The sequence below is a fragment of the Prunus mume genome, linkage group LG2, assembly GCF_029339155.1.
Source record: "Prunus mume cultivar Tortuosa linkage group LG2, ASM2933915v1, whole genome shotgun sequence".
NCBI classification, from domain to species: Eukaryota; Viridiplantae; Streptophyta; class Magnoliopsida; order Rosales; family Rosaceae; genus Prunus; species Prunus mume.
In genome coordinates, this window is record NC_142699.1 from 12,663,474 (window position 1) to 12,677,459 (window position 13,986).

At 39.0% G+C, this 13,986-nt stretch overlaps 3 protein-coding genes across 3 annotated transcripts; all 3 read left to right on the top strand.

The window, feature by feature from the left end:
- The first annotated feature begins 550 nt into the window (after nt 1–550).
- On the top strand, nt 551–5,390 carry LOC103320895 (glutamate receptor 2.7-like). Its single transcript, XM_008222639.2, has 5 exons — nt 551–851; nt 2,154–3,493; nt 3,574–3,886; nt 4,006–4,412; nt 4,515–5,390. Exons 1-5 carry the CDS (start codon nt 575–577, stop codon nt 5,058–5,060), a joined length of 2,883 nt encoding a protein of 960 aa, XP_008220861.2. The 5' UTR covers nt 551–574; the 3' UTR covers nt 5,061–5,390.
- A 549-nt stretch (nt 5,391–5,939) lies between these two features.
- Nucleotides 5,940–9,505, top strand: LOC103320681 (glutamate receptor 2.8-like). Its single transcript, XM_008222393.3, has 5 exons — nt 5,940–6,250; nt 6,367–7,655; nt 7,784–8,096; nt 8,191–8,597; nt 8,694–9,505. Exons 1-5 carry the CDS (start codon nt 5,974–5,976, stop codon nt 9,306–9,308), a joined length of 2,901 nt encoding a protein of 966 aa, XP_008220615.3. The 5' UTR covers nt 5,940–5,973; the 3' UTR covers nt 9,309–9,505.
- Nucleotides 9,506–9,699: 194 nt separating this feature from the next.
- Nucleotides 9,700–13,986, top strand: LOC103320680 (glutamate receptor 2.8-like). Its single transcript, XM_008222392.3, has 5 exons — nt 9,700–10,661; nt 10,856–12,201; nt 12,329–12,641; nt 12,774–13,180; nt 13,285–13,986. Exons 1-5 carry the CDS (start codon nt 10,304–10,306, stop codon nt 13,852–13,854), a joined length of 2,994 nt encoding a protein of 997 aa, XP_008220614.2. The 5' UTR covers nt 9,700–10,303; the 3' UTR covers nt 13,855–13,986.

A 13,986-nucleotide genomic window follows, 5' to 3' on the forward strand; every position in this document is an offset into this window, starting at 1 on the left:
TTTTCTAGTTATGTAAACCTAATTAGTTGTTTAATGGGTCAATTGCAGCACAAGCTACACAGAGATGAAATGGGAGAGTTGTTCCATCTGTCAAGTCAAATTCCATTATACATAATTACCATTTATTTATGCATGAATTAATTGCTACAAAAAGACAACATGAATGACTAGGAGAGACAATAAATATATATATATATATATATATAGGTCAATTAAAATCGTAGAAAGACCCCAGACTCAGACTCTGTTATCCTTGTCCACAGAGTGAGTGTCAGCAAGTCAATAAATATTAGTTCCCCATATCTATATATAATTATAGTCTTATAGATGTTTTGTTAATTCATTCTAACTTATACATTAAGCAAGGAAAGGCTTGATTAATTTTGTCTTGTCCGTATGGATTGGGGTCCTAGCGCTGACCGACCAATTATTTTCAATGGACTTTTCATATCCACCTACTGCATATAAGATTAGATGCCATGATATCCACATAAAACTATTTAAGTACCAGTCACCCTTCATTTGCTTCAGAATATATACGAGTGACCTTGTGATCAAATATTCACATTATAATATGATGACCATAAAAAAGAACCCAATGTTTTTGTGCTTTCTCTTCTTCTCATGGTGTTTCAGTATGGCTGTGGCTGCGGCTGCTGAAAACACAACGATCCCGGTGAATGTGGGCGTTGTTGTTGATCTTGATGCACAGTTTCTGGGTGGGAAGATTTTTTTGAGTTGCATCAAAATGGCTCTCGAGGACTTTTATGCATCTCATGCTCACTTCAAGACCAGGCTGGTTTTGCACACCAGGAACTCCGAACACACTGTTGTTGGTGCAGCTTCTGCAGGTTCTCTCTCTAAACCATGCATTTATATATATATGTTCTAATTGAGATTTTGTATACTTATCTCCTGTTCTAATAATGAATCATATACCCTGTATGCATCTCCATCATTTCTTTCCAGTCTAAAAACCAATTAATGCCAAAATCAGGAAGAGAATTATATCATATACCAGTGTGGTATGAATTTGTTTGGAAGTTCAAAAAGGAGGGTGTACCGTGTTTTTGTCCCCATTAACCAAAATCACTAAGGAAACCGAACCTAACTAAACCAAGGTTGGACGGTTTGGGTTGGCTTGCTTTGGGAGGGTTGCACATAAGTCTAATTCTTTTTAATTTCCAATTTTTTAACTTTGTTAGTCCAATTGGATTAGATTAATTTACAAAAACTCAAAACCATAACTGAATCGAACAATTATGGTCCATTTTGATTTTGAATTATTTGATTTGTTTAGTCAAAATTGAACTAACTGATCACCATGGTTCAAATTAGTTGATGTAGTCGATTCAACTGGATTGATGTCCAACTCTATATGCAAGTAGGGGTGGGCACAATTTCGAGTCAACTCGACCAAACTACCCAACTCGATAATTAGAGGGTTTTGGGTTCAATAAATCATAAATCTCTATGTACATGTTAGAACCAAACCTTAAAAAGTGGACTTAATTTTGAGTTAACCCGATCACAAAAGAGTTGGGTTGGCCTAATAATGAGAGGGTCTTAAGTCTGAAAAATCATAAACTACTATATATCAGGTTGGATTACGAATTAAGATCAAAATCGACCTAACCCAACTTGTGCCACCCCTATATGCAAGCGTAGTAGGCTTTTATTTTTAGGTTTTTTAGGTTTTAGACATAAAAATTTTCACTTTTGAAAAAGCCAAAGCTTTTCAAAAATTAAAATTTTTCTTGCTTTTTCTAAAATGTCCCTTTATTTTTTGGGTCAGAATGTAGTTGGGCTTTGAGAAGTAAAAAACAGAGTAATTCTGTTAGCTTTGTCGCTTGCCAAGCTAAAGGTAAGGTTCATTTATTACACGTCCCAAAAGTCATAAGAAAGAAAGAAAAAAGAAAAGGGTCAGATTCGTAAGAAGGTCGCCTTCAAACCGTGTGAGGCCCAATCGAACTTTGAAAATTCTTCAATGGTCAACCCTAATTTTGTAGCGCATGCCAATAATGGTTTGCTATGTTATCTGTTCATAATTAACTATCATTGATAACGTTTTAACCGTTATAATAAGCATAATATTTCCTAATATTTTCAAATTAATCCTTCACAATTGTCACTTTTTTGTCAATGGGACACAGCTCTGGATCTGATAAAGAATGTACAAGTACAAGCAATCCTAGGGCCAGTGACATCAATGCAGGCATGCTTCGTTATTAACCTTGGAGACCAAGCTCATGTCCCCATTTTATCATTTTCTGCAACAAGCCCCTCTCTTACGTCTCTCCGAAGCTCTTACTTTTTTCGACTTACACAAACTGACTCATACCAAGTGAAAGCCATAAGTGCCATTGTTAAACATTTTGGATGGAGACAAGTTGTGCCGATATACGTCGACAATACGTATGGAGAGGGAGTCATACCCTTTTTAATTGATGCCTTGCAAGACGTTGATGGTCATGTCCCCTATCGGAGTGTCATCCCTCCATCTGCCACTGATGATCAAGTTGGTAAAGAGCTTTCCAATTTAATGGCTATGCCTACAAGAGTGTTCATTGTGCACATGACGCCCAAGCTCTCCTCCAGTCTATTTGCTAAGGCAAAAGAGATTGGAATGATGAGCAAAGGCTATGTTTGGATCTTGACTAACGGGGTAGGAAATCGCTTATGGTCAATACCTTCGGTTGCCCCAAATTCAATGCAAGGAGTATTGGGCGTGGAAACAGAGGTTCCAATAACAATGGAGCTTACAAACTTCAGAATGAAGTGGAAGAGGCAATTCCAACGAGACAATCCAGCCATCATTGATTTTGATTGTGACGTGTTTGGACTTCGAGCTTATGATGCCGCTTTCGCACTAGCCTTGGCAGTTGAACAAGTTGGGAATGCAAGCTTTGATTTCCAAAAGAGGAATCCTTCCTTCAACTCAACAGATCTTGATACTTTCAAGGCCTCTCAATATGGTCCAAAGCTTGTCCAGGCCTTATCTAACACTACATTCAAAGGCCTAGCTGGAGAGTTCAGTCTTAAGGATGGGCAACTTCAACCATCAACATTTAAGATAGTTAATGTAAATGGGAATGGAGTAAGTTCAGTTGCATTTTGGACACCGGCAAATGGCATGGTGAAAACATTGAATTCAACAAACATTAGTATACTTTCAACTTCTGAGAAGTGTGATCTTGCACCGATTATATGGCCTGGAGGTTCGCAATCTGTTCCTAAGGGATGGGAGATCCCAACAAATGGCAAGAGGTTGAAAATTGGTGTTCCTATGAAGGTTGCTTTTACTGAGTTTGTTAAGGTAGCCAAGAATCATAGCACTAACACAACCGACGTCACGGGGTTTAGTATCGATGTCTTTAAGGCTGCACTTGAAGTATTACCATACGATCTTCCTTTTGACTTCATTCCCTTCGCAAAGCCTGATGGAACCAGCACTGGAACTTACAATGATTTGGTCTATCAAGTATATCTTAAGGTAAAATTCTTTGTCTCTAATATAAATGCCAATGACTTGCATCATGTACCTTCCTCTGATTTAACATGTTTGCTTGACAGAAATTTGATGCTGTGGTGGGAGATATAACAATTACAGCAAATAGATCCTTGTATGTAGACTTCACAATGCCATACACAGAATCTGGTGTGGTAATGGTTGTGCCAATCGTAGACACCAGGAGCAAAAATGCATGGGTTTTCTTGAAACCTTTGACTTGGGACTTATGGCTTACAACTTTTTGTTTCTTCGTCTACATTGGTTTCGTCATTTGGGTGCTTGAACATCGAATTAATGAAGATTTCCGTGGCCCTCCCTCACATCAAGTTGGCACAAGTTTCTGGTTCTATTTCTCAACCATGGTGTTTTCACATAGTAAGTATATGCATCATCTCTATCAAATTAAGAATTCTTAACAGCTTCGTTTTCCTTCCCTCAGCCTATGCGCCTATTGACACTTACTTTTTGCTCACTTTTTGAATTCAATTTTACAGAGGAGAGAGTGGTTAGCAACTTGGGCAGATTCTTGATGATAATATGGGTATTTGTTGTGCTAGTACTGTCACAAAGTTACACAGCTAATCTAGCATCACTATTAACAGCTGAACGACTCCGGCCAACTGTCACCGATATAAAGGATCTTATAAGGAGTGGGGATAGCGTCGGCTACATGAAGAATTCTTTTGTTCATGAACTCTTGAAACAAATTGGTTTTGATGAGTCCAAGCTTAAGGCTATGACTTCCATGGAAGACTGTGACCAAGCTCTTTCCAAAGGGAGTGAAAAGGGTGGTATTACTGCTTTTGTTAATGAAACCCCCAACATAAAGCTTTTTCTTGCAAAATATTGTTCCAAATATACCATGATTGGTCCAATCTTCAAAACTGATGGGTTTGCCTTTGTAAGATATTTCTCTCCTTTTATACACTTACAGACAGATAACACATGCAAGCAAATGTGGGTTCATTTTTTCTCATATGACTTCTTTGGGACGATTTTGCAGGTGTTTCCAAAACGTTCCCCTCTTGTACCAGATATTTCACAGGCAATCCTAAATGTGACCGAAAGAGAGAAGACCATGAACATCGAAAACAAGTTGTTCAGTCAAGAAGGCAATTGTCAAGATAACTCTGGTCCAAAGGTTTCAAGCAACATTCTTGGGCTTGAAAGCTTTTGGGGCCTATTCCTCATTGCTGGGGTGGCTTCAATTCTAGCTCTCATTATCTTTGTAGCTTCCTTCCTTTACAAGCAGAGGCATATCTTGAAGCATGCTGGGGTTCGAGCCATGTTCGAAATTTTCAACGAAAAAGACCTCAACTCCCATGCTTTCAAAAGCAGTCCACAACGAAATGGCAGTGCTGGTGATCAAGTTGAAGTGAAAACCTCACCTAATAGCAATTGGCCTGAAAGTCCATTCAGCTATTCGAACCACACAGATAAGGACTTTGTATTCCTTGATGGGCAAGAAACACCATCTACTACTAGCCATGCGTCTCCGGATATAGTTCCAACAACTGAGCTTGCCCGTCGCTATCCAAGAAATGCATAGAAGTGCTGTAATATCTCAATAAAACAATTAAGATGATCGGAGAAAGAGAAAAGGCCTAGAAATAATCTTGTATATAAGGTTTAACATTTTTAGTGTGTCAAGTTATTATGAAAATCAGAAACAGAGCGAAACAGAGCATAGAAACAGAGCAACTTGAATCTGTAAATCCATAATTGTCCCAGCACTCATAAAGAATTCCATAAATGCCAACTTTACCCCTGTTCCCTGGATTTACTGAGAGTTAAAAATGAATCAAAAGTTTTCAAATAAGACCAAGAGCTGGCTAGCTATTCTTGTGTAAATTCAGCATCGTGAGTTTATTTGCTTTCATTGATGGGGCCATGGCTGTCTCTGCATTTCTTCTTAAGTAGGGCAACACTTAAAAACTTGTTGGTCAGTTCTCAGCAGAATTATTAATATACGACTTTCCTGGGTCAAATATTAATGCAAAGACTTAAGGAGTGACGTTTCTCAACACAACCCAAAAGACAAGGAACACGTTGTCTCACTTTATTTTTATATCAAATAAATTTTGGTCAAAATTAATTTGCTTTGAATGTCTAACTGCAGGCACTATTTGCAGATAGTTTTCCCTTCAATTTCATCAAAGACTTTGAACATGTGCTAAGGGGAAAACCAGAACCCGCTAGTCTTCTAAATCAGACTAGTAGAGGAGATGAAATGCTTCTATTATAATTACATGAAAAATAAAAAGACAATAAGATAGATCATTTATTTTTCTATAATTATAATACCATTGATGTTGATTGAACCAAGTAGCGTATCTGATGGGTTGTTTAGCTAGGACTTTCGAATTCTTCGGCTGTCACGATCGATCTGCATATATATAAGTTTGTTTGGACACTTAGTTGGACAGATCAATCAGATTAAGCAGGGTTCAAAAGCTTCAAATATGATCAAGAAAAGGCCTTTGAACCTTAAGCTTGTTCTTTCTATCTTTTTCTTTTTTCTTTGTTCATGGATTTCCTTGGCCTTGGCACAAAACAGAACCATCCCAGTGAATGTTGGGCTTGTTCTTGATGACCTTGATTCAGGGGATGGGAAGATTTGGTTGAGCTGCATCAAAATGGCCCTCTCAGATTTCTATGCTTCTCATGCTAACTACAAAACTAGGCTGGTCTTGAATACTAGGGACTCCAACAAAAGTGTTCTAGATGCAGCTGCCGCAGGTAACCCTAGACTTTGCACTTAAGCAAATGATAGACCTTCTTTCTTCAACAGTTTCTTGTTTTTTTTTTCTTTCTTAATAAATAGTTATTGTTCTTTCGTTTTTCATTGAGCACAGCTGTAGATCTAATAGAGAAAGTGAAAGTGAAAGCAATCCTAGGACCAGGGACTTCAATGCAAGCAGGCTTTCTTATTAACCTTGGAGACCAAGTTCATGTGCCCATTATATCATTTTCCGCAACAAGCCCTTCTCTTAATGCAGTCCATAGCTCCTACTTTTTTCAATTTGCACAAAATGACTCATCCCAAGTGAAAGCCTTAAGTTCTATTGTAAAAGCTTTTGGATGGACACAAGTTGTGCCTGTCTACGTTGACAATGAGTTTGGGGAGGGTGTCATACCCTTTCTAACTGATGCCCTGGAAGAGGTTGATGCCCGTGTCCCCTATCGGAGTGCCATTTCCCTGTCAGCCACTGACGGGCAAATTATTGAAGAGCTTTACAAGTTAATGGAAATGCAAACTAGAGTCTTCATTGTCCACATGAGGACGGATCTATCCTCTAGGTTATTTGCAAAGGCTAGAGAGATTGGAATGATGACCGAAGGCTATGTTTGGCTCACTACTAATGGGATACCTAATGAATTAAGGTCTCTAAATTCTTCAGTCATCAGTTCCATGCAAGGTGTATTGGGCATACAAACTTATGTTCCACAAACAACAAAGCTTGAAGAATTCATGTCACGGTGGAAACGACAATTCCAACAAGACAATCCAACCATAATCGATGCTCAATTGCATGTTTTTGGACTTTGGGCTTATGATTCTGCTTTTGCACTGGCTATGGCAGTTGAAGAAGCTGGGACTGCGAGCTTTGAGGTGTCTCAATACAGTCGAAAACTTTCCCATGCCTTATCTAGTATGAGATTTAAAGGCATTGCTGGAGATTTCAGCCTTGTTGATGGGCAACTTCAGTCATCAACTTTTCAGATAGTTAATGTCAATGGTGGTGGAACAAGACTGGTTGGATTTTGGACACCAGAAAATGGACTGATGAACAAATTGAATTCAACAAACACAAGCTTTTCTTCAACTTCCAACAAGGGCAATCTTGCACCTATTATGTGGCCAGGAGATTCTCTCACTGCTCCAAAGGGATGGCAGATCCCAGCAAACGGCAAGAAGTTGAGAATAGGAGTTCCTGTCAAGGTTGGTTTTACAGAGTTTGTTAAGATCACGAAGGATCCAAGCACTAACGCAATTGACGTCACTGGCTTCACTATAGATGTCTTTAAGGCTGCAGTGGAAGTTTTGCCATACCCTCTTCCTTATGAGTTCATTCCCTTTGCAAAGCCTGATGGTACAAGCGCTGGCACTTATAGTGATTTGTGCTATCAAGTATATCTTGGGGTAAATTTCCTTATCTTTTATATTGTTAAATTTGCATGTGAGTTTTCTGATTCAACTTCCCATTGAAAAGAAAGAAACCATTCAATTTCTTTGTCGAGATTTTGACAAATATCTTTACTTGACTGCAGAACTATGATGCTGTGGTGGGAGATACAACAATTAGAGCAGATAGGTCCTTGTATGTAGACTTCACAATGCCATACACGGAATGCGGTGTAGCAATGGCTGTGCCAGTCATAGACGTCAGGAGCAAAAATGCTTGGGTTTTCTTGAAGCCTTTGACATGGGAGCTTTGGCTGACTACTTCTTGTGTCTTCGTCCTTATTGGTTTTGTGATGTGGGTTCTTGAACATCGGATTAATGAAGACTTTCGTGGCACTCCCTCACACCAAGTTGGCACCAGCATCTGGTTCTCCTTCTCGACCATGGTTTTTGCACAAAGTAATTCTCCATGACCCTTCTCTCATTTCAAATCAATATTTCATAGATAACCTGCACTATAAATTGTTAATTAACAATATCCTTGTTTGTACAGGAGAAAGAGTGGTTAGCAACTTGGCTAGATTTGTGATGATTATATGGGTATTTGTTGTTCTAATATTGACACAAAGTTACACAGCCAGTCTGACATCACTGTTAACTGTTCAACAACTTCAGCCAACTGTTACAGATATAAAGGATCTATTGAGAAAGGGAGAAAACGTCGGCTACTTAACAGATGCTTATGTTTACGATATCTTGAAACAAGTTGGTTTTGATGATACCAAGCTTAAGGGTTTCAAAACAATGGAAGAAATTGATGAAGCTCTTTCAAAAGGAAGTGCAAATGGTGGTATTGCTGCTGTTGTTGATGAAACCCCCAACATGAAGCTTTTTGTTGCGAAGTTTTGTTCCAAGTATACTATGATAGGGCCTATCTTTGAAACTGCTGGGTTTGCCTTTGTGAGATCTCTCTCCTCTTACATGTTCATGCAAGAAAATTTACATATCCTACAAGATTTCTTTGTTAACTTGCTGATCGAGGTCATGACTTTGTAGGTGTTTCCAAAACGTTCCCCTCTTCTGTCAGATGTTTCACAGGCGGTGCTAAACGTGACCGAAGGAGAGGTGATCCTGAACATTGAAAACAAATGGTTCAAGAAAGGGGACAATTGTGAAGATAACCCCACCCAAGAGCTTTCCAACAACAGTCTTGGCCTTGATAGCTTTTGGGGGCTATTCCTCATTTCTGGGGTGGCTTCAATACTTTCTCTCATCATATTTGTAGCTTCATTCCTCTACAGGCACAAGCACATCTTGAAACACCCACAGGATTCAAAAGCCTTAACATGGAGAAAGATTCGATCCATGTTCGAAATTTTCAATGAAAGAGACTTCAACTCTCGTATGTTTAAGAGCAGTCAACAGAGAGATGTTATTGCTGGTAATCCAGATAATATTGCAGGTGATGCTAATTCACCAAATAACAACTGTCCAGAAAGTACATCCAGCTTTAGTTCCAACCACACAGATGCAAATTTTGAATTCTTTGGAGGGCAACAAACACAATCTCCTGGTCAAGCATCTCCAGAAATAGTTCCAAGTACTACTGATCCTGCTATCATTATTGCAGAAATGAGTAGAACTTCTGCAACAGCTCAAGATAACAATTAATAGGAAAAAAGAGAGGAAGAGTTTGGCTTAAACTAGCTCTTTAGTTCTTAACCATCTATCATGTATTCAAGCATTATCTTCTGTTGTAGTAGTGGGAACTGAGAAATAGATAGCTTTGATTTTGGATAATATATTTACATTGTCATGTCACCTGGTATTCCAATACACAAATATTATAACAGGTGTTCATTTATTAATATTCTACTTGTAACGTAATACAGACGGTCCAACATAATTGTTGTAAAAAATTGATGGATCTAGTCTTTGTCAACGATCCAACATAATTGTTGTCATTATTATTGGTTGCCTTGTCTACCATTTAATCACTGTCGTGCTAGATAAGCATATAGAATAGTCGCGAGACGTGTTTGCGTCATTTGAATTTGGCCTAAACCCACAAACAAGGAACACCTTTTTTTATTTATTTATTTTTAAAAGTATATTTCCATGTTGATTTTTGCGTCATTTCAAAATTGGACTGATTTTTGCTTTTTTGGTCAAGTCCAAATTGGTCGTATTAACTCACCTTGAATTGCTAACTGTAGGCTGCTGTAGGCACAACTACAAATTTCGTTGACTTTGTACTCTGAATTATTCTTAGAACCGTAGGCTGCTGTAGGTACATATAAAAAAATTTGTTGCTAAAAAGTCTTCAACTTTCATTAAGTTTTGTTTTCGTCATACCAAGACCTGAACGTGTGCCGACTTGAATCGTGTGTTTTATAAAGAGATTCCATGGTCCAAGAGCTTTGAATGAAATCTTTTTGGATGGAAGTGTGGTTCAAGGACCATCTTCCTACTGAATGTGAGTTTGAGATGGACTAGGAACTAGACCTGGAGCCCCGTGGTTTCCGTGGTTTAACTAGTCAAGGGACAATAGGGCACACTACGTCCTTTCGGTAATTATGACTGCATTCATGATTGAAACCAAGTAGCGTATTTGATGGATTGTTTAGCTATGACTTTCAAGGCCTTCGACCATCACCATCATCTCCATGTACATAAGAGTAAGTTTGTTTGGACAATTAGGAGGAATACTGGATTACCAAATTACGCAGCCTTCAAAATTTCCAAACATGGTCAAGAAAAACCCTCCCAACCTTGAGCTTCTTCTGTCTATCTTTTTCTTCTTTCTTTGTTCATGGATGTCCTTGGCCATGGCACAAAACAAAACCATCCCAGTAAATGTAGGGGTTGTTCTTGATGACCTTAATTCAAGGAATGGGAAGATTTGGTTGAGTTGCATCAAAATGGCCCTCTCAGACTTCTATGCTTCTCATGCTAACTACAAAACTAGGCTGGTTTTGAACACCAGGGACTCCAAACAAAATGTTGTGGGTGCAGCTAAGGCAGGTAATTCTCTCTCCTTTTGCAAGCATCTGCTCTTGTAAAGAATGCCAATCTTTTGCATTTTCGACCGTTTCTCTTTAATGTGATTTCAATAACTCTCACAAATCTTCCTCTTGAGGTGGAGCCTAAGTTTTATGTATGTATTTTGCAGTCCAAGCTAATTTTAAATATAATCATCTCTTTTTCACTGAGCGCAGCTGTAGATCTAATAAAGAATGCAGAAGTGCAAGCAATCCTAGGACCAGTGACATCTACGCAAGCAGGCTTTCTTATTAACCTTGGAGACCAAGTTCATGTGCCCATCATATCATTTTCTGCAACAAGCCCTTCTCTTAATTCACTTCGGAGCTCCTACTTCTTTCAATTTGCACAGAATGACTCATCCCAAGTGAAAGCCTTAAGTGCTATTGTAAAAGCTTTTGGATGGAGGCAAGTTGTGCCTGTCTACATAGATAATGAGTTTGGGGAGGGAGTCATACCATTTTTAACTGATGCCCTGGAAGAGGTTGATGCCCGTGTCCCCTACCGGAGTGCCATTTCCCCGTCAGCCACTGATGGCCAAATTCTTGAAGAGCTTTACAAGTTAATGACAATGCAAACTAGAGTCTTCATTGTCCACATGAGGACGGATCTATCATCTAGGTTATTTGCAAAGGCCAGAGAGATTGGAATGATGACCGAAGGCTATGTTTGGCTCACTACTAATGGTATACCTAATGAATTAAGGTATCTAAATTCTTCTATCATCAGTTCCATGCAAGGTGTATTGGGTATACAAACTTATGTTCCACAAACAGCAAAGCTTGAAGAATTCATGCCAAGGTGGAAACGACAATTCCAACAAGACAATCCAACCATCATTGATGCCTCATTGGATGTTTTTGGACTTTGGGCTTATGATTCTGCTTTTGCATTAGCCATGGCAATTGAAGAAGTTGGAACTGCAACCTTTGGCTTCCAAAAGACAAATGCTTCCTTCAACTCAGCAGTTCTTGAAAGTTTTGAGGTCTCTAAATATGGTCCAGAACTTTGCCAAGCCTTGTCAACTACTAGATTTGAAGGGATCGCTGGAGATTTCGGCCTTGTTGATGGACAACTTCAATCAACAAATTTTAAGATAGTTAATATAAATGGTGGTGGAGCAAGAGGAATTGGATTTTGGACACCACAGAATGGACTGGTGAAAAAATTGGGCTCATCAGCAAACTCAAGCATATTTTCAACTCCTAAGCGCAAACTTGGACTTGGACCCATTATATGGCCAGGAGATTCTCTCTCTGTTCCCAAGGGATGGGAGAACCCAACAAGCGGCAAGAAATTGAGAATAGGAGTTCCTGTGAAGGATGGCTTTACGGAGTTGGTTAAGGTAACGAAGGATCCTAGCACTAACATGACAGATGTGACTGGGTTCAGTATAGATGTTTTTAAGGCTGCAGTGGAAATGTTACCGTATGCTCTACCTTATGAGTTCATTCCATTTGCAAAGTCTGATGGAACCAGTGCTGGCACTTACAATGATTTGGTCTACCAAATATATCTTGGGGTAAAATTCTTTGTTTTTCATTACTCACTTCATCCACATATGTCATTTTCTGATTTAACTTTTGATTCAATTTCTTAATTTGAATGCTGAAAATGATTAACATGTATGTTAAATTAATTTACTGCAGAACTTTGATGGTGTGGTGGGAGATACAACAATTAGAGGAAATAGGTCATTGTATGCAGACTTTACCATGCCATACACAGAATCTGGTGTAGTAATGGTTGTGCCAGTCATAGACATGAGAAACCAAAATGCATGGGTTTTCTTGAAGCCTTTGACATGGGACCTTTGGCTAACAACTTGTTGTTTCTTCTTCTTTATTGGTTTTGTGGTTTGGGTTCTGGAGCATCGAATCAATGAAGACTTCCGTGGCACTCCATCACATCAAGTTGGCACCAGTGTCTGGTTCTCTTTCTCAACCATGGTTTTTTCACATAGTAATTCTCCATCATGTCTTTCATATATAAAAGAAAAACTTTCAAGTATCAAATTAAAGTTGTTCAATAACTCATATTGATACTAACTTTAACAATTTTCTTTTCTGTACTTCTCGAATCTGCACTTTACAGGGGAGAGAGTGGTTAGTAACTTGGCCAGATTTGTGATGGTCATATGGGTATTTGTGATGCTAATACTGACTCAAAGTTACACGGCTAGTCTAGCGTCACTATTAACTGTCCAGCAACTCCAGCCTAGTGTTTCAGATATAAAGGATGTTCTAAGGAATGGGGATAACGTGGGCTACGCAGAGAATACTTACATCTACGGACTCTTGAAACAAGTAGGTTTTGATGATTCCAAGATAAAGATGTTTCAATCTTTTGAAGAGTGTGATGAACTTCTTTCAAAAGGAAGTGCAAATGGTGGTATTTCTGCTGCTGTTGATGAAACCCCCAGCATGAAGCTTTTTCTCGCAAAATATTGTACCAAATATACCATGATCGGACCCATCTTTAAAGCTGCTGGATTTGGTTTTGTAAGATCTCTTTCCTAGTACACACAGTAATTGGCTAATGTATTTCTCATAGTTGCATGCTTGAATTCTTTGATGTAGTAATTCTCTGAGGTGACTTCCTGCAGGCCTTTCCAAAGCGTTCTCCTCTTATAACCGATCTTTCACGGGCAGTCCTAAACGTGACCGAAGGAGAGGTGATAATGAACATTGAAAACAAATGGTTTAGTGTAGAAAAGAATTGTGTAGATAACTCAAACCCAAAGGTGGCTAGCTACAGTCTTGACCTTGCTAGCTTTCGGGGCCTCTTCCTCATTGCCGTGGTGGCTTCGATACTAGCTCTCATCATATGCGTAGCTTCCTTCCTTCACAAGCATAGGCACATCTTGATGCGCCCTGATGATTCAAGAGCCTCTGGATGGAGAGGGATTCGAGCCATGTTCAAGATGTTCAACGAGAAAGAACTCAGCTCTCGTATGTTTAAGAGCCCTCAACAGAGAGATGGCATCACTGGTGCTGGTGATGAAGTTAGTGCTGCTGCTTCACCAAACAACAACTGGCCAGAAAGTCCACGCAGCTATATTTCGAACCACGCAGACTTTGCAGAGCAAGCAACACCATCTACTGGTCAAGTATCTCCAGAAATAGTTTCAGCTGTTGACCATGAGCATGCTATCACAATTGCAAGAACTTGCTGAAGCAGCTTAATAATACAGTTAATATAAATTTTCCCACTTCTGGTGTGACTTGTATACACAAATATCATCCATGATTTTGTATTGATACATTAAGTCAGATGGTCTTGTTATACACAGAGTCTCCTGGGAAAA

Excerpts from the sequence above, each read along its gene's own strand:
- LOC103320895 (XM_008222639.2), top strand. The coding sequence starts at position 575 with ATGATGACCATAAAAAAGAACCCAATGTTTTTGTGCTTTCTCTTCTTC. Across the intron at positions 3,887-4,005 it reads AACCATGGTGTTTTCACATA|AGGAGAGAGTGGTTAGCAAC; the intron begins GTAAGTATATGC and ends TCAATTTTACAG. Across the intron at positions 4,413-4,514 it reads AAACTGATGGGTTTGCCTTT|GTGTTTCCAAAACGTTCCCC; the intron begins GTAAGATATTTC and ends ACGATTTTGCAG.
- LOC103320681 (XM_008222393.3), top strand. The coding sequence starts at position 5,974 with ATGATCAAGAAAAGGCCTTTGAACCTTAAGCTTGTTCTTTCTATCTTT. Across the intron at positions 6,251-6,366 it reads TCTAGATGCAGCTGCCGCAG|CTGTAGATCTAATAGAGAAA; the intron begins GTAACCCTAGAC and ends CATTGAGCACAG. Across the intron at positions 8,097-8,190 it reads GACCATGGTTTTTGCACAAA|GAGAAAGAGTGGTTAGCAAC; the intron begins GTAATTCTCCAT and ends TTGTTTGTACAG.
- LOC103320680 (XM_008222392.3), top strand. The coding sequence starts at position 10,304 with ATGTACATAAGAGTAAGTTTGTTTGGACAATTAGGAGGAATACTGGAT. Across the intron at positions 10,662-10,855 it reads TGTGGGTGCAGCTAAGGCAG|CTGTAGATCTAATAAAGAAT; the intron begins GTAATTCTCTCT and ends CACTGAGCGCAG. Across the intron at positions 12,202-12,328 it reads TCTACCAAATATATCTTGGG|AACTTTGATGGTGTGGTGGG; the intron begins GTAAAATTCTTT and ends AATTTACTGCAG.